Genomic DNA, 19,066 nt, shown 5'->3' with positions numbered 1-19,066 from the left:
CCACCATACCTAGTTAATTTTTTTCTGTTTTTTGTGGAGACAGGGTCTTGCTCTTGCTCGGGTTGGTCTCAAACTACCATCCTCCTCTTGCCTCAGCCTCCCAAAGTGCTAGGATTACAGGTGTGAGCCACCATGCCCGGCCAAAAATTCTCTTTACTAACATATTTTGTGCCTGACATTGTACCTTCCATAAGGAACATTAAAAGAGGCTTTTGACTGTATGGTTATGTTATTAAAGGAGATTAAAGGAAAACCAGACTGAGGACTTTAAGGAAATGTTCAGAATGGGAAAAGAATGTAAATCTGAGAAATCTGAGATCCACTCCTAGGCAAAATTTGAAAAAATAGTATAGCTTTTACATAGGATAGACAAATAGAACAGTTTTGATATTTAATGTACTCAACTTTTTTACTTAGTTTAACTATATCAAGATTAACTGTAATCTAGTTTTTACATATTTTATTTATATTTACTCAGTACAGCTAATAAAAACTTCCTATTCCAAAAGGGGAAGTGACTACTGTGAATGATTTGAATTCCACAAAGGAAGGTATATCACTATGACCATATAATGTTTTGATGATGAAAAATGATAACAATGTCATATTTATTCATAAGCAAACAGGGACGATTGATTAATTGGGATATTCACAATGAAGAACTCAGACTTAAACAAATGTAGACATGTTTCTTCCCATGATATAAATGCAAAACTCCCTTTAAAAGTTTAGTTTTTTACTTTAAAAAACTTGACTGCACACCAAACTGTATTATCTACCATTTTGTCTCTCAGTGATAGATGTTTATATCTTCTATCACAGTAGTGTTGATAATGTGGTTAATTAAGACAGATTTCCTTACAAAGAGATTTGGGTCAAAATTTACAAATCATCTCCCAAATTGCCACAAAATATAAATTATACTTAATATTCTATGCAAAATTTAGTTGCTATCACCACCAATCATAAGGGTCATATTAAAGTTTTAGTTTGCTGAGAGTACTATGATACTGAAATGTTAAGAACAAACAGAGCCTGGATAATTAGCTAATTCCAACAATATATTCTTAATCTCAACATAACAGGCCTGTGAACCCAAGCTTCATATTGTTAAAACATAACCATTTTCTTATATTGTACTTTTTAATGTATGATTGACCAGGCAACATGTTTATAATTGGGCAAAGGAAAAAGATTTAATTTCACTATAAGCTGAAAGCTATGACCATTAATGACCAAACTAACGGAGTTCTCTGGAAAAAAATTAAGTAGCCCAAATATCCGTACTGAATTGTTAAAACTTAGTGAAATTTTAGTGATTTGGTAGCCAAGTTCTGAACTTGGTACAGAACCTCTCCAATACTGGTAGTTTCTTCTACCAACAACAGTAAAATTTCTAGAGTATGGAACTGAATAAGAACTTGATTTGTTTGGTTTTTGATAGATGTCTACATTTTATGTTTTCTTCATCAGGTATGTCAGCATACATCTTAGACATACTGTGATACACTGAGAGAAACACTTCTTTGTTACACTGATAACTAATACATCCTTCGAAGTCTATGCATGTATTTAAGCCTATGTATCTATCCTCCCTCACCCCATTCGTGTTCACACTTATTCTTCACTCCTCTTACCATGGGCAGGTCTTTTAGGATCTGTATTCCATCTCCAGGACCCATGTGTGCTATGTGGTTAAAATTAGTTGGATTAGAAATTAATTTATTTCTCATTTCTGGATCTCGTAGCATCTCCCTGTAAGACAAAACACTTATTTAGATACTTTTTCCATAATCTAGGTACTTAAGAAAAAAATTAAGCATATTTTAATCTTTTTTTACAAAAATAAAACTACTAAATCATGTTAATAAGGATATAATTAGACTAACAGAATATACTCAGTTAAAAATTCACTTCTTTACAATGTTTTCTTTTAAATCTTAAATAAAAGATCTTATGATTTTGTGTGGGAAAACAGAGAGGGTCCTTTTAAATGCTTAGGACATCAAAGAAAAGCTCTACTCTATTTCATAGATAATTCTGAACATTTTATGTATCTCATTTTTTTTTTTTTTTTGAGACAGAGTCTCACTCTCTTGCCAGGGCTAGAGTGCCGTGGCGTTAGCCTAGCTCACAGCAACCTCAAACTCCTGGGCTCAAGCAATCCTCCTGCCTCAGCCTCCCATGTAGCTGGGACTACAGGCACGCGCTACTGTGCCCAGCTTTAATTTTTTCTATTTTTTTAGTTGTTTAGCTAATTTCTTTCTATTTATAGTAGAGACAGGGTCTCGCTCTTGCGCAGGCTGGTCTCGAACTCTTGAGCTCAAGCAATCTTCCTGCCTCGGCTTCCCAGAGTGCTAGGATTACAGGCGTGAGCCACCACGGCCGGCCTTATGTATCTCTTTTAAAATTGATAACACTTTAGAAATGTTTTTAGATATAACTGGAAATACCACAAGGTTATTTGTTTATGAAGAGAATAGTTAATCTTAACTTCTTAGACATTTATTATATGCATAGATATGTTCTAAGTTTATATTGTAGAAAGGTACACAATCCAAAAATTATAACTATTCCATATATATACAGAAGTGAATAAAAATATGATACTTTAATCCAGTATATACTCACGATTCAGAGAGTATTAACTAAAATGACTGAGAAGTGATATTCATTATTGCAGTACTGACACTACAGATGAGTGACAGATTTTTAGATATCAAATTTCCCTTCCAAATCGAATACAGTAATATCACCAAATAGTCCTTCAGATGCTACAAGCATGATAGGTATAAATTTAATATTTACCTCCTCTGTTGCATCCTTTCCTCTTCTGGGACTCTGAAGGAATAGCGTCGCTTATTGTTAATATTTCTAACCATTTGTTTCCGACTATTATCTGATGTTTCAGGAACTACCAGTTCATCCCCTTCTGTTAAAAAAAAAACACAAAGAACAATGATGTTCTCTAACCTGCTAAAATGCTTTTTATCCATTAATCTCCAAGACAGTGAAAATGTTAATCAATTGTACAAAAGTATATTCAATTCTGATTTTTAAAAGTTGTATGTTGATAACCATAGTAAATAAGCAATAATTTTCTACAGAACAGATGTAAACAGATACATGATGATATTAAACATGGCTTATAAAACATATTTTCACTTTTTTTTGATTATAAACATAAAATGATATAATCTACCTAAAGAAAACTATAGTTGCCTTGATGTCCTGCCACTTTGACTGGCTACCCACCCTGGTATCTCTATACTATCTTCTTTCTCCCTACGGATATTGGTTTCGACGGCTTAGGGCGTTAAAGAGCTGCTATTGTTAACCTGCACAGTAATCAGGCATAAATGGTATGCCATTCATGTAAATAATAATAATAATTATTAATAAATAATAATTAAAATTATTTTTACATCATAAAACATTTCCTCTGCAAGGTTCAAACTATGAGATGTGGAGTAAGGAAAAGGAATTGTATTCTCACTATCTTCCTTTACCAAATGTAAGAATCTGTTGCTATTTCTACTCTTCTGATCTTGGGAGAAGATATTTAATCATATACACCTAGCAACGCAGTGCCCATCTTATCCTATGTCAGCTTTAGTATCTAGAAATAAAAAAAACTATCAGCTAGGGACTCCCAAAACATGCTGGGCTATGTGAATATAGTCTAAGAATAAAACAGACAATGGTAACCACGTAACATGACAGGAGATGCCATTATCTAAATAACACAAGGAAAAAGAGCAAACATAACATTTAGAAGTTTTCAGCACCCAAAAACCTGAAGTGCAAAGAAGGAGGTAGGAGGAAGCCAAACGGGCCTGTAGGGCCAAAGCAGATGATAAGCAAGAAGTGACATGCTCCTTGCAGTTTGATGTGAGGTTGTTTTCTAACAACAAACACTAAAGGAATAGAATTTTTAAAGTGGATGAGAATGTGGGACACAATTTTAGACTTTGAGAATTACGAGGGTGAAGCAGGTCTAGAAGAGTTATGGTGGCAACAGGGGATTCTGGAGAGCCAGAGGGTTGCAGGAGCACTTCAGCCTCTTAAGATGAAGGAGAAAAGCAAGACACAGAAAAAGAAAGGATCTCCTGGAAATGGAATTTCCTTCCATTGTCAAAGAACAAGACAACTGTATTAAAATTTGTCAGGTTCCCCTTCTCCAAACTCTACCTCTACTCTTAGTCTAGAGTAGAAAGATGAAAAGACAGGTTGGAATAGGTTTTTCCCTACAGACACAAAGTAGGTATGGACATATTTCATGACCAGCATGGCCACATACAGTGAGAACAGGATAGAGCTAATCTTATATTAATATAAATATCTGGAGTTCCTCTAAGAAACAGAATACAAGCATACCTTGGAGATATTGTGGGTTCAGTTCTAGACTACCACAATAAAGCAAATATCTCAATCAAGAAATTCACACACACACAAAAAAAATTCACACAAATTTTTTGATTTCCCATTGTATATAAAGGTTATGTTTACACTAGACTATATTCTATTAAGCTTACAATAGCATCATGTACAAAAAAAACAATGCACATACTTTAATTAAAAATACTTTACAGTAAGTGTAATCTTTTTGCTGGTGGAGGATCTTGTGTTGATGTTGATGGCTGCTGACTGATCAGGGTGGTGGTTGCTAAAGGTTGGTGTGGCTGTGGCAATTTCTTAAATAAGACAGCAATGAAGTTTGCTGCAATTGATGGACTCTTCCTTTCACGCATGCAATGCTGTTTGACAGCATTTTACCCATAGTGGCAAACATAACTTTCAAAATTGAATCAATCCTCTCAAACCCTGCCTCTGCCCTACCATCTAAGTTTACGTAATATTCTAAAGTCCTTTGTTGTCATTTCAACGATATTCACAGCATCTTCGTCAGGAGTAGACTTCATCTCAAGAAACCACTTTCTTTAATTATCCATAAGAAGCAACTCCTCACTTGTTCAAGTCTATCACGAGACTGCAGCAATTCAGTCATATTTTCAGCACCTACTTCTAATTCTAGTTCTCTTGCTATTTCTACTGTACTTGCAACTATTTCCTCCACTGAAGTCTTGAATTCTTCAGAGTCACCCATGAGGGCTGGAATCAACTTCTTCCAAACTCCTGTTAATGCTGATATTTTGACCTCTTCCCATGAATCACAAATGTTCTTAATGGCATCTAGAATGGTGAATCATTTTCAATCTATTTTGCCCAGATCCATCATAGAAATCACTATCTATGGCAGCTATAGCCTTACAAAATGTATTTCTTAAATAGTAGACTTAAAATAACTCCTTGATCCACAAGCTGCAGAATGGATGTTGTGTCAGCGGGCATGAAAACAACATTCATCTCCTTGTAAATCTTCATCAGAGCTCTTGGGTGATTTGTGAATTGTCAATGAGCAGAAATATTTTGAAAGGAATCTTTTGTGAGCAGTAGGTCTTAACAGTAGGCTTAAAATATTCAGCAAACTATGCTGTAAACAGGTGTGCTGTGATCTAGGGTTTGTTGTTCCATTTATAAAGCACAGACAGAGTAGATTTAGTGTAACTTGTAAGGGCCCTAGGATTCTCGGAATGGTAAATGAGCACTGGCTTCAACTTAAGAGTCACTAACTGCATTAACCCCTAACAAGAGAGTCAGCCTGTCCTTTGAAGCTTTGAAGCCAGGCACTGATGTCTCCTCTCATTATGAATGTCTCAGATGACATTTTTTTTTTCAATAAAAAGCTGTTCAGTCTACACTGAAAATCTGTTATTTAGTGTAGCCATCTTCCTCAATTATCTTAGCCAGATCTTCTGGATAACTTGCTGCAGCTTCTCCATCAACACTTGCTGTTTTACCTCATACTTTTATGTTATGGAGGGAGACAGCTTCTTTCCTTAAACCTCATGAGCCAACCTCTGCTAGCTTCAAACCTTTCTTCTATAGCTACTTCACCTCTCTCAGCCTTCACAGAATTGAGGAGAATTAGGGCCTTGCTCTGCATTAGGCTTTGGCTTAAGGGAATGTTGTGGCTGGTTTGATGTTCTGTTGAGACCACTAAACCTTCTCCCTATCAGCAATAAGGCTGTTTCACTGATTTATCATTCATGTGTTCACTAGAGTAGCACTTCTAATTTCTTTCAAGAACTTGTCCTTTGCATTCAGAGTTTGGCTCTTTGGCACAAGAGGTCTAGCTTTTGGCCTATCTTGGCTTTCAACATGCCTTCCTCACTAAGCTTAATCATTTCCAGCTTTTGATTTAAAGTGAGAGATATGTGACTCTTCTTTTTAACTGAACACTTAGAGGCTATTGTAGGGTTATTAATTGGCCTGATTTCAATATTGTTGTGTCTTAGGGACTAGGGAAGCCCTAGGAGAGGAAGAGAGATGGGGGAATGGACGGGTCAGTAGAGCAGTCAGAACACACACATTTATGGAGTAAGTATCTATCTTATATGGGTATGGTTCATGATGCCCCAAAATAATGATAATAGCATAGTAACATCAAAGATCACTGATCACAGATCACCACAACAGATATAAGAATAATGAAAAAGTCTGAAATATTGTGATAATTACCAAAATGTGACACAGAAACAGTAAGTGAGGCCAGGCGTGGTGGCTCATGCCTGTAATCTGAGCACTTTGGGAGGCCACAGTCGAAGGATTGCTTGAGCCCAGGAGTTTGAGGCCAGCCTGGGCAATAGCAAGACCTATTTTTACAAAAAATACAAATATTAGCTGGGCATGGCAGCGCATGCCTGTAATCCCAGCTACTCAGGAGGCGGAGGCAGGAGGATCTCTTAAGCCCAGGAGTTGGAGGCTGCAGCGAGCTATGATTATGCCACTGCACTCTAGCTGAGGCAACAGAGTGAGACCCTGTCTCAAAAAAAAAAAAGAAAAGAAACACTAAGAGCACACGCTGTTGGAAAAATGGCACTGGCAGACTTACTTGCTTGATGCAGGGTGTCCACAAATCTTCAATTCGTAAAAAGGTGAAGCGTAATAAAATAAGATATGCTTATATAAAATTCAGTATGGGGTGTTGGAAGTGAAGAGCCTAAAGCTGAAGTTTCATTAGCTTCATGGTGAATGCATCTAGGGGTGGGAATCATTTCTAAAATATGAATATCCTTTCTCAAGTCATACTGGAATATCCTCTTAGCACAGACTTCCCCTAGAGTCACCAGTTTGTGTAACAAGAAACCTCCGGTTCTAAGAGGACATACCAAAACATCAAACCAGAAGCCAGGCCATCGTAGTCTACATTTCAGTACTTAAAACAAACAAAAACAAAGATGAAAAAACCAAACCTTTGATGGATTTTTTCTTGATAGTAGAACATACAAATTTACCGGAGGAATATGGGGGGAGGATGAAAAAAAGAGAAGATAATAATCCCACTACCCCAAAATAACTGGCATAACCATTTTAATGTTTTCCTGAGGCCAATGTTACTACTTATATTGAAGGTACCATAGTATATTTTGATTAAATAGGTATACCAAAAAAGATCAGAAATTTTACCTCTGTTATGCAGAAATTTGTTGCTATGACATGAGAATGACTTTATTATATAGAAGAGGGCACTATAACGATATTTGGTAAAAGTGAAATTTTTAACTCTTTGGACACACTCTGACTGCCAAGCAACATTTAACTACATGTATACAGTCTCCCTGGTATTTTACATGTGAGGTATGTAATTACATGTGTGACAGTCTCAGCTCACTACTTTGGTCACTGCCACACACCCTCCTCCAGTCTGTAACACTCAGGGTCCCCATTCCCTATCCTGATTTGGGCACTGCTTTGACCCTCCTCTCTTTCCTCCTTCGTCCTATGTTGACATCAGCAATTCAGAAGTACTAAGCCCTCTGCATTGGCAGGGGATGTATTTCTGAAGTCCCAAACTGGAATTCTAGATAAGTGTTCATAGTTTTAGTGCTACAAATTTTGGTTAGGTTCTATAATATCAATGAAAGCAAAGAAGATATATTCAGCTATACTTTCTCTACTTAAGTACTCCACGGAAAAATAACAGGGTATGTCAGAATCAAATACTTTGCTTATACAGCTATGCGAGCTTAAAGAGAATGACTTTTTGTTCAGTAGTTCATCTTAATATATTAAAAGAGCGTGACAGTGGCCCAGATCACAGACATGGAGTAAGATACACTTAAGCTTAAATCTGGACTTTGGCATTTATTATTCATGTGACCTTGGGCAGTAAGCTTAAGATAACATTTCCATTTAAGTTATCCTATTAATTTATATATATTTCTTACCTGCCATCTTATTTTTGAAATATATTAATCTAATTGTCTCCAACCCTAAAAGATTTAATGATCCTTCATTGTTTAAGGGTCGAACCTAAAATAATAAAAAAGCAAAATTAGTATTTCAACGAAACTTTTAAAAATTAAGTCATAAACTTTTTAGCCTACTTATAAAACATACATTATTAAGACCTTTCACTAATCTACTTCAAAATACAGCCCTCTCAAAAAATTAATAATAATTCTGACTAGAAAGGCATATTATCTAATTTGAAACTTAAAATGATTAACATTTTAAAGGAAGACTATTCTGGGCAAATAAGTAAATAAACAAATAAATGAAATTAAGCAGAAATAAATTTAAACCTTAAATTAGACTTCTTAACGTCATTAGTAACCAAATAATTATACTAAGAAGATATCACCACAGCTGCTTTATGGATTGTGACTATCAAAAACTAAATGCACACATGTGATGTAGACAGAAATGCAGATCACTGTGGAAAGGAGGGACTGCCTATAAATGGTGATGGAGCAACTGGCTATATGGAGCCAACAAATTAAATTTCTACTTCATACCATACACAAAAAACAAATTCCAAATGGTTAAACACATACGTGTAACAGGAAAAGCTTTAAAATGTTTGGAGGAAAATAAAGACTATATCTTTATAACCCTGAAGAAGGAAAGTTTCTTAAGAGAAAAAAGACAAACCTAAAGGATAAATACGATAAATTTACCCACATCAGAATCAATACTTCTGTTCAGCAAAATACAAATGAATAGATAGGTCACAAAAAGGGAAAAGATTTTCCACATCCATTATTAACCCAATATCCACAATATATAAAGAATTCCAATAAATCAATAAGAAAAAAATGGCCAATCCAACAGAAAAATGAGCAACAAACATGACTAGGTATTTCATGAAAGAGGAAATATGAATGATGAATAAACATATGAAAGATTTTCAACCACATAGTTAATCAGGGACACTCAAATTATTAATAACACTTCAATGAGATACTACTTTACAACCATTTACAAAAATTATGAATTCTTATAATGGGAAGTGTTAGGATGAGAGTCAGTAAGAACTCATATACTGTTAAAGGGAGTATCAACTGGTACAATTACTTTGGAAAATAATATGACACTATCTCATAAAGATGCATAACTGCATTCCCCACGTCCCATCAATTCTCCTCCTAGGCACATGACTTAAAGAAACTCCTGTACACATACACCAAAAGACATACACAGCGATGTTCAGAATAGTAAAATGCTAGGAAATAATTCAAATATCTACCAATCAGAGAATGGATAAATAGGGATAAATTCACCCAACAGAATATTTTACAGTATTGAAAAGCAATGAACTGCAGTACATGTAACAACATGGATAAATCTTAGAAACACAGTAAATATGTAAAGAAAGCAAGGCAGAAAATGACAATATATCATAATGTTTTTATAAAGCTCAAAAACAATCAAATCTAAACACTATATTGTTTAGGAATATTTAAATATGCAAAAATTCTGTATTTTACGAAAAGTAAGGGAATGATAAGCACGATTTTCAGGACAGTGATTTTTCTCTGGGGAAAGGTGGAGAATGGGATAAAGGAGTACACAGGTAGATTCAGTGACACTGGGAATGTGCTGGCTCTTAAGTTAGGAGGTGGGCTCCTGAGTGATCAGTTTATTATTATGCTTGATAAAGGTCATGTATTCTTTCATATATATTGCAAAAATCACACGATAAAAATAAAACAGAAAACGAACTGTAACCAGCCCAAATTTACAAACTAGAACATATTGTAGTTGCTTTATATAACATGGCAGTATTTACAAGAGCTTTTTAAACTGCTGATATGATTTAAAATTGGCACAAATTTTCAAATATGATCTTGGCTACTTTTTTTCACCTATTTCTCTAAACCCTGCCCCCCAACTAATAATACATGTTACATATACCATATATATCTATATAAAACTATTATTACTCTTCATTTTTGTAAAATAGCAGTTCTATACTTGTAAAAGTTCCCTTTATATTATGAAAATACAGGAAAACATTAAGAAAAATATGCTTTATTAGGAAAAACCTTTATTTTTCAATCATGAGACACTTAAACACAGTTTTGGTTATGTTTAATCACTTTTCTAGCCTGTGAAATCTGTCCTCACAGGATTAAATACTGTACACCACTATTTGAAAAATGGTTATAATTAATAATAATCATATACTCCCCCAGAGCTGCTTAATTCAAAAATGGAAGGTAACACTGACATTTTAGGTTCTAGGAAATATTCTAGTTGTTCATCATAATAATCATACTTAATATAAATTAAATGCATTAATAATAAAAATAGTATGGTTTGAGCTACCTATAATGAAATGAACCAGCTTGAATTTTATTTTCTTACTTTTAGCTAAGTCCCAAACTACCAATTACACCTGCCAGAAAATGCTGAATTCATAAAAAATAGCTAAATAGTCATATTAGTGTTTTTACTTATATTCATTAACTGGCTTTTCTCACATTTTAATGTTAAATTACCTTTTTGAGAGGAAGAGTCTGAATCCATTCCATAGAGTTCACATCAAAGATATCAACTGCATTTTCACTATACACTGAGAGATACGGTGCATTGTAACCTAGGAGAAAGGAAGGTGGGAATGGCCTGTTGATTACTTTTAACTGTTAAATCCAAAACATTTTGAAAGGTCTATGATTTTAAATAACTGTAGAGTGAAATACCATGAAAATCCTACTGTTATCATAAAATAGCACATCAAAACAGTTCTGAAGTAGACAGAACATAAACCATAAATGAAGAACTGACATACCATGGTTCAGATTATACAGTCATTGTAGTAACAGGAGGATTTTGTTAACACTTGAGGTATAATATTCCCTTGCCCAATACTAGTTCTATAAAGGAATTTTCATTACATTTTTAAGTATTTGATTCCTAAAGTATAAGTTATTGACGGTGAAGCAAATTTACAAAGCAGAGAAATCTTCGGGTAAGTGTTCTTGTTCCGGTTAAGAATGTATAATAAAGCACCTCAGTGCAGTTACATGAGCAGGGGAGATACTCAATATACACTTGTTGAAGGAATGAATATCAATAAATGGTGACACAAGCAAAGAGAGAATAAACAATTTACCTAAGCTTAAGGTTGCGAAGTGAATTTTTGGCAGAGTTATACATAAAAGACAGATACTCCAACTCTTACTCTACATTAGAAGCAATACTCCGAATTATTATCTGACGTGGTTACAAAACAGCATTTATTCTACATATGAAGTCAGAGTTGGGGGTATATGTTTCAGAAGAAATAAAACATTAAAAATAGCTAAATCTGGGTGGATATGATTAGAGGTATTTTTTTTTTGTTCTTTTTATCCAGATTTTCTAATTTTTCTGTAATAACCATCTATTGCCTTCCTAAACTTCCTTCCAATGACCCTTTAAACTTGACTGGACCCATACCCATCGTTTCTCTTTCTATCTTCTTATAATGGAAGAGGTTTTACTCCTCCTGCCCCAAATAATCCCTCTACCTATGTACCGAATTTCACCGTATCTGGCCTTCTTGGGGATCTTACTGTATTTCCTGTATTACCCAGATAGTCAACTTTTTCCTAGTAGTTCCCTAGTGCTTTTTTCCCTCTAGCATTTAAACATGCTCAAGTATTTTCCATTAAAAACAAAACGATGTGGATTAGATACTCCTCCTATGCACTTCTATAGAACCCTGTACTTCTGCTATCATAGCGCTTATTTTCTACTGCAATTGCTTATTTTATCCTGAATCTGTTCTCCTGCACTCTATGCTCTGTGAAGGTAAGACTGTATATATTTCGTTCATTGCTATATCTCATACAGTGCAATGGCATATATCCAGTAATAACTGAATTATTATTCAATAATGAAAGCATTCAAGAATTAAAAGTATTTATTTTTTCAGGGGCTGGGCCCGCTTGCCCTCTCTCCCTCACAGAGAAGGAGGGGGAGAAAAGGAGGGGAAGGACAGGGACCCCCGAACCACCTTCCCTCAATAATTTATTAATGTCTTAAGAGTGAAATAAGCAATTTAAAGTACCTACTTATCTAGATAAAAATGTGAAACTGAATAACACCTCTTATGGATATTAATTATATCTTTACATAATTAAGTAAATAATTCACTTAGTAACTAATCTTCCAGAATAAGTCCTATGAGCTACTGATGCTTACAAGCACTATATTTTGGGGGACAATGAAGATAATTTAGGGTTATTTCTAAACACAACATAGGATAAAAAAATTCATCTCAGTAAAATATTCCACAAAAAGATCAGTTTTACTTAATGCACATGTTAATGCTGACCCTGTTTGCCTAAGCCTAACAGGGTCATGGTTTTTATATAACATAATTAATACTGAGAAAAAATCTTAAGAATGACTTAAATAATCCGTTATTAACAATGACTATTTAGGAGAGTAAGTGGAAGAAAAAAGAAAGGAAAAAGACACAGAGATAAGACGGTGATAAGAAAGGGAATCTTACAACAAGAGGAAGGATTTGCTGGCCACATCAATTCCTGTTGTCTAGATCTTCGGCCCTGGCAGTCAGTGTATATCCCAATGCTGTTAAAACACAGCAGGTATTCTTTACTGGAGATCTCGACTGCACAGATAGCATCCATTGGTTGATGAGCAATAAATGATAGCGTATGGTCATTGGAATGGAGCATACTGTATGGACTTCCTTCTCCATTCAAGGGGTATCTTAGAAATCCTGACTGGAATCCCACACAGAGACGTTCGCTGAAGACTGCCATCCACTGGACATTATATGGGACTTGAATTTCCTTAAATTTTCTGTGACGGGTCTTGCTCTGAAATAGTTCATAACAGAGGACCTGCCTTTTCATAGCCACGCACAGGCATGTGAGAGCTCCATGGCGCACCTTTCCAGAAGTTATGGTTTGACACCCTTTAGTTTCTGCCAGCTTATAAAAATCAGTCTCTCGCCCATCGAAAGCTGACATAGGAAAAAGTCGTACGTGACGATTTCGTCCTGAGATCACAGCAACGAGCTGATCATTTGGAATTAGTTCAATCTGATGAATCTTCTTATTGTCACCGACTCTAATAATTTCTACACACAGAAATAATAAATCAAATGCAAAATAGTTTTCTTTATTAACCATATCCCAATTTACTCAGAGGATATAAATCAACTTGTAATAAAGACTCAGATGCACACACAGAATAATAAGAGATCAGAAATCACAGAGAAAAAGGAAGATAATTAAACCTACTACAATTTGACTCACTTATAGAAGGTATTAAATTTAGCACTGAGATTTCTGGCAGCCAAGGCAAAGAGTTCTTGTGTAAAAGCATGTCAAATCTTCAAGAAAAATCTTTTTATGGCCACTTAATTCTAGGGAACTTCGCCATGGGGTTCATATTTTCAAAAACCGAGTAACTCATATTTCTCTGAAGGTACTTCTATGGGTAACAAACTAATGAAGTTTAAATGCATTGTTTTCCCATGATCTAACTTCATATAAAGACAGAACTTAGAATACTGTATTCATGAATACCAAGTTAGATTGATTTCTCTTTATTTCAACCAGCATTTAATTTCTCCCTAGAAAAAAACCTGCTGTATTGGACTGTGGGGAAAAAAAACCCAAACACTTTAATAGTCGTTACCTCTTACTAGTATTAACAGAACAACAAGAAACTCAAGTTGTATTTTTTCTCATGTCCCATCTTTAGAAATGCAATCTGAGTTCAAATAGCAGAGCTGTTAAATAAAAATGGGACAAGAAAGACAATACACACTTGAAGTTTTAGAACTCAGGGGGATTACAAAAACTGAAAAATAATCTTTTAATTTATAAACATCAAATGAGGTCTGAAAAATTTCAGTTATAGAATAAAGAAGAGTAAATCTTGCCCTTTTTATAACTTAGAATCTAGAGTTTAGAATTTTCTAACATATGATTTAAAATTACTCCAAAATAGTTTTCTCTTACCATCTTTGGTGACATGAATAACAAATAACCCTTCTTCATTTCCCAAAGCTATCCTTTCATGATCTATGTAAGACAGAAATATGAAACATTTTTATTAGGTAAAAGCCATGTAAAGCTAACAGAATAAACCAGATAATAAGGAAATTTGGTGTAAAAAATGGAAATAAATTTAAAAAATCAAAATATAGCAATAGCGATTTACACTATTAAATTTCCTTTTAGATTAAAGTGGTAAATATCTCAAGTCTTTCTTGAGAAAACAATAATTTAAAAAAATCTACATCAATACCTACAAAAAGTAGTAAATGTTTATTCAATAAATGGTAAAAGAAAAAAAAAAGAAAAAGAAAAACCTAGTTTGTTACTGCCCTGGGTCCAGTTCCATCCATTTCTTGTTTTGGAAGGGAAAAATCATGAAAGGCATTTGAACCTACTCATTAAACTTTTTGTTATTTACTGGAAACTAACAAAAGAGCTGGATGTGTATGTAAGAATATAGCAAAAATTTAAACCTCCAGACACAGAAGCTGTCATTTGTTAAGGGTGTTTATTATGCAGGCTCTCTTTGTTATGCATTCCATCTTATTTAAACTTCCCAATAACCTCAGCAAAGTAATTAGTATTTACATGTTACATATTAAATTTATGCTCTAAGAAATTAACTTGTTCTAAGTCAAGCAGAAAATAGATTACTAGGTTAATCTTTTGCACTGTAACTTTTTCACAAGAAAATGCACTTAGAAAGTGTACTGACTCTTGTTTACTGAAAAACAAAGATCTCATATAGGATTCATTCATTCAATAAACATTTAGTGAGCAATTATGATATAACACATAGTATGTTGAACACTGAAGATTCCTAGATGAAAGCCAGTCCCTGTTCACAAGCTAGATTAGCAAACAATTATGAAAATATGACAACTGTTTTAAATTCATACCTATGATTGCAGCTGCCTGGGTTGTTTTAATGAGGGGTAGAGTGCTGTCATAAGCTTCTTTGGGAACATAGACTGAGCGGTCTCTGAATTTGTTTTTCTTCAAAATCTTGTGCAATTCACTCAGCACTCCTACCCACTTACTCTTCTCATTTTCACTATCTGCTAGCATCAGGATTGAACATTTGTTATTCGGTGCTGAGAGCTGGGAAGCTGTGACCTAGAACAATGTAATCAATATTCATGATATTAGAAAACAGAAACCCTTTATGCTAGTTTCATGATTATGCTAGCTTGCTTAGCACTCACCAATAAAATGAGCATGCATTAAATGATACCTTTAACGGAATTTAGCTAGCATGAATCAGAATAACTAGTTTTAGCACTAGAACTCACGACAAAGCAAAGGTGGCATATACCATTCAAAATGTTAGTATCATTTTCATTTTCCTTCCTATAAAAGTGCTAGTACATCACTAAAAATGCATTACACATATAATAATAACTGTCATATAATACTGTAACTGACATATAATAATAACTGCCATTATTGAGTAATTACTGAGCACTGGGTAGATCTTTAGATCTAAGCACTTTGTAAGTATTAACTCATTTAACCCTATTAACATCTTCACGACACATTAATAGTACTGTCATTACATCCTTACTGTATGTATGAAAAAACTGTGATACAGAGAAAGTAAGTAATTTTTCCCAGGGCACATAACTAGAAGTCTGGGATCCTGTGTCTTTGCTCTTAAGCACTGTACCATACTGACTTTCAACTTGTTTTAAAAAGTCAGAAATGCTCAGAAATACTTACATTTTCTCTTACTTCATAACACTAAGTCACATTATCATTAGAGAAGACTGGATCACTTGAATTAGCATTTAAATGGAGGCTTATCATTATACAAACAGCATTCACAATAAGAACAGATTTAAATTTTATATATATGGGTTTCTTATTAAAATAGGTAAGTGGGCCTCTGTAGACTCCATTGGTGGCTGGGAGGAGACTGAACAGTTGTCAGTCTGAGAACCGGAAGACTAAGTATAGTCTTTGCCTGACCTTCCATAGCTACTAGATTCATAGACAAATACTAAGTAGACAGGCATAACTATAGGGCAGTAGTCACTTTTTTTTTAACCTCTGTTGTCTTAATTGACCAACTCAAGACTGCATTCTGGTAAACAGCCTCCAAAGATAGCTACGAACAATTCCTCCTATGGAATTCCATTCTTTTTATTGAGAGGTGGAGTCTATTTCCCCTCCCCTTAAAACTGGTCTGACCTCATGACTTCTTTTGCTCAACATAATGCAGAAGGGTTATTACGCCTTTTTGGGCCCAGTCCTTAAAAGGTCTGGCAGCTTCTTTTGCTCTTTTAGAAGCCAGCCACTGAGAGCTCGGCTAGACTCCCTAATCATCAGGGAACATGGAGAGAGTCCACAAAGAAGGGAACTGAGATCACCCAGCTAACAGCCAGCACCAAGACCCCAGATGTAAGAGTAAGGTCATTTTGGATGTTCTGGCTCCAAATGAGCTGAACGCAGCCAATACCTCAAGAACTGTACAGCCGACCCACAGAATAGTGAAAAATAATAAATCATTGTTGGTTTAAGCCACTAAGTTTTGGCACGGTTGTTACAAAGCAGTAGATAACTTCAACACAGTAACTTTTAAAGAGAGAAACTTTTATTTTTAAAAACTTCAGAAACCTCACATATCTAATTTTCCATGTGGCAATATTTATTGAAAAGCTGAATTGGGACTCAAAAATATTATCTATCAGAAAACATATTTTAGAAGCCATATATTCATGCTTTCTACAAGTCTTTCACTAATTAAATATTTACTTAGCACCACATTCAAGTACTAGATAATATGAAGTGTACAAAGAAATACAAGGTTTGGTTCTACTCATAATAATTTTATGACTTAGATGGAGAGGCAAAACATACTCATTAAAAATAAATAATTCGGTGATCAAATTATAGTATACACTTACTCTAAATATACAGGGTATATCTTTTCGACTTGCATGAATAACATCAGAAGCCAAGACTGAACTCACAGAAAATTCTTCATCCCTGAATGAAAAGAGAAACATTATAAGTTAGTATAAGGAGCCTAGGGGGGAGGAGCCAAGATGGCGGACGAGAAAAGCCGCCAGTCAGAATGTCTCTGCAAAAAAGACAAATTTTAGAAGAAAGAGAAAAAAATAAGTGAGCAGAGAAACACAGATCGGGTGAGGGTCAGAAGGAAGGGTGCCTGAAACTACAGGAGACTCCACGGGAAGACGCTGCAGAGGAGAACTGGAAGGAGAAAGGTCCCGAGAAGCTTGGAGACCAGCGACAAGGGTAGGTGGAGCGGTTAACTTCCCCCTCCCTTGCATCTTGGACTGCTGGTGGGCTCCTGAGGGGCTGGAGAGACCTGCCGACACCAGCCCAGAGATGGCTGCCGCCAGTGAGCAGTGGCCTCTTGCGGACTCAGCACTGGGCTCCCAGCCTCCTCGGGGCACCTCCCCGGGCGCAGACCCGAGCCTAGTGGCAGACGCCATAGTGCTCCATTCTCTCCTTCCCCTTCCCTACTCGTGGGGGCCCAGAGAGACAATTTAGCCGTCACACAGAGGCATCTCCAAGGAACGGGACCTTTCCTTTAGGGGCCCTACAGCAGACTGAGGGGTACTCAGACTGCGAGTTCCCTACCCGCCAGCCCTCCCAGGTGCTACTTGCCTGGGGACTCCAGGAGAGTGGGGCAAATCCCGAGGTGGAGTGAAATCGATCCAGCTTGGGCACCCTGTAGGTGATTCAAGATCAGCACCCTTCCCGCTGGCAGGGTCAGGGATTGATCTCCAGGGTCCAGGGGACAGGCCTGCAGACCACACCCCATACACCCAGGTCAGGATCGCACTGCCCCGGGGCACAGAAGAGAGATCTGTGAAAGGCCCTACTGAGGAGTGTGTGCCTTCAGGGGCAGATCAGCATGCCTGACCGGCAACCCTCCTTCTAAAAGAGGGCTGTGCACCCAGCTCAGGCTATGATCCTGGGTAGGGAACCTCCCGGCCCACGTCACAGCCAGGGGAGACCCATCGGCCTGAGGTCCTGCTTGCTGGCAGAGGCCTGGGAGAGGCCACGGAGAGGGGGAGAGTGGAGGGGAGCTAGACCTGCTCCAGAGTGCCGGTCTTGGACAGCCCCAGCCCCCAAGCCCAGACTTTCAGCTGAGTGGACCCATTTCAGCCCCTCCTGGCAGCTTTGCACAGAAACAAAGAGTAGACCTTTGAATCTGCTAGCAGTAGTTGTGGAGCCTGAGGGCAGGCTTGCCCAGCCCAGCCCCACCCACACTCACTCCTCCCACTGAGGTGGAGAATAAGGACACACCTGGAAATCCCAGGGCCCCACCCACCACCCGAGGCACAAGAGGGCCTCTCTAGTGGAATAAGAGCTAGCTACAGGACCCAAAAACAGCACTGCAGCTCGCTCCTCCCTGCAAGTGCCACCTACTGACAGGGAGGTCATCCTGCACACCCTTTTACTGTACTGATTCATCACAAAGGGTGCGGTCGAATCTCACCCACAAACACCACCTATTGGCTCAGAGACTAAACAGGGCGTGTCATTATCGAAACGAAACTCTAAAGGTAAGAAGGAACAACTGATCCAGATGGGAAGGAACCAGCGAAAGAACTCTGGAAGTATGAAAAATCAAACGGAAAGCACACCCCCAAAGAGGAACAACAGCTCCCCAGCAATGGACATTAACCAAACTCAGAACACTAAAATGACAGAAGAAGAATTTC

General features: G+C 36.6%; 1 protein-coding gene across 1 annotated transcript in view; it reads right to left on the bottom strand.

Moving 5' to 3' along the window:
* The window catches only part of CDC42BPA (CDC42 binding protein kinase alpha (DMPK-like)), a 245,435-nt gene that overhangs the window by 16,436 nt on the left and 209,933 nt on the right, over positions 1 to 19,066 (bottom strand). Inside the window, exons 26-33 of the mRNA XM_012644402.1 lie at positions 17,276 to 17,357; positions 15,269 to 15,485; positions 14,331 to 14,393; positions 12,848 to 13,441; positions 10,848 to 10,945; positions 8,292 to 8,376; positions 2,809 to 2,932; positions 1,638 to 1,755 (exon numbers count right to left, since the gene is read on the bottom strand). Of these exons, the coding sequence (XP_012499856.1) occupies positions 1,638 to 1,755; positions 2,809 to 2,932; positions 8,292 to 8,376; positions 10,848 to 10,945; positions 12,848 to 13,441; positions 14,331 to 14,393; positions 15,269 to 15,485; positions 17,276 to 17,357 (1,381 nt within the window). The remainder of the gene's footprint in view (positions 1 to 1,637; positions 1,756 to 2,808; positions 2,933 to 8,291; positions 8,377 to 10,847; positions 10,946 to 12,847; positions 13,442 to 14,330; positions 14,394 to 15,268; positions 15,486 to 17,275; positions 17,358 to 19,066) is intronic.

The sequence above is a fragment of the Propithecus coquereli genome, unplaced genomic scaffold, assembly GCF_000956105.1.
Source record: "Propithecus coquereli isolate 6110/MARCELLA unplaced genomic scaffold, Pcoq_1.0 Scaffold210, whole genome shotgun sequence".
NCBI lineage: Eukaryota > Metazoa > Chordata > Mammalia > Primates > Indriidae > Propithecus > Propithecus coquereli.
This window is presented reverse-complemented; position numbering and strand designations above follow the sequence as displayed.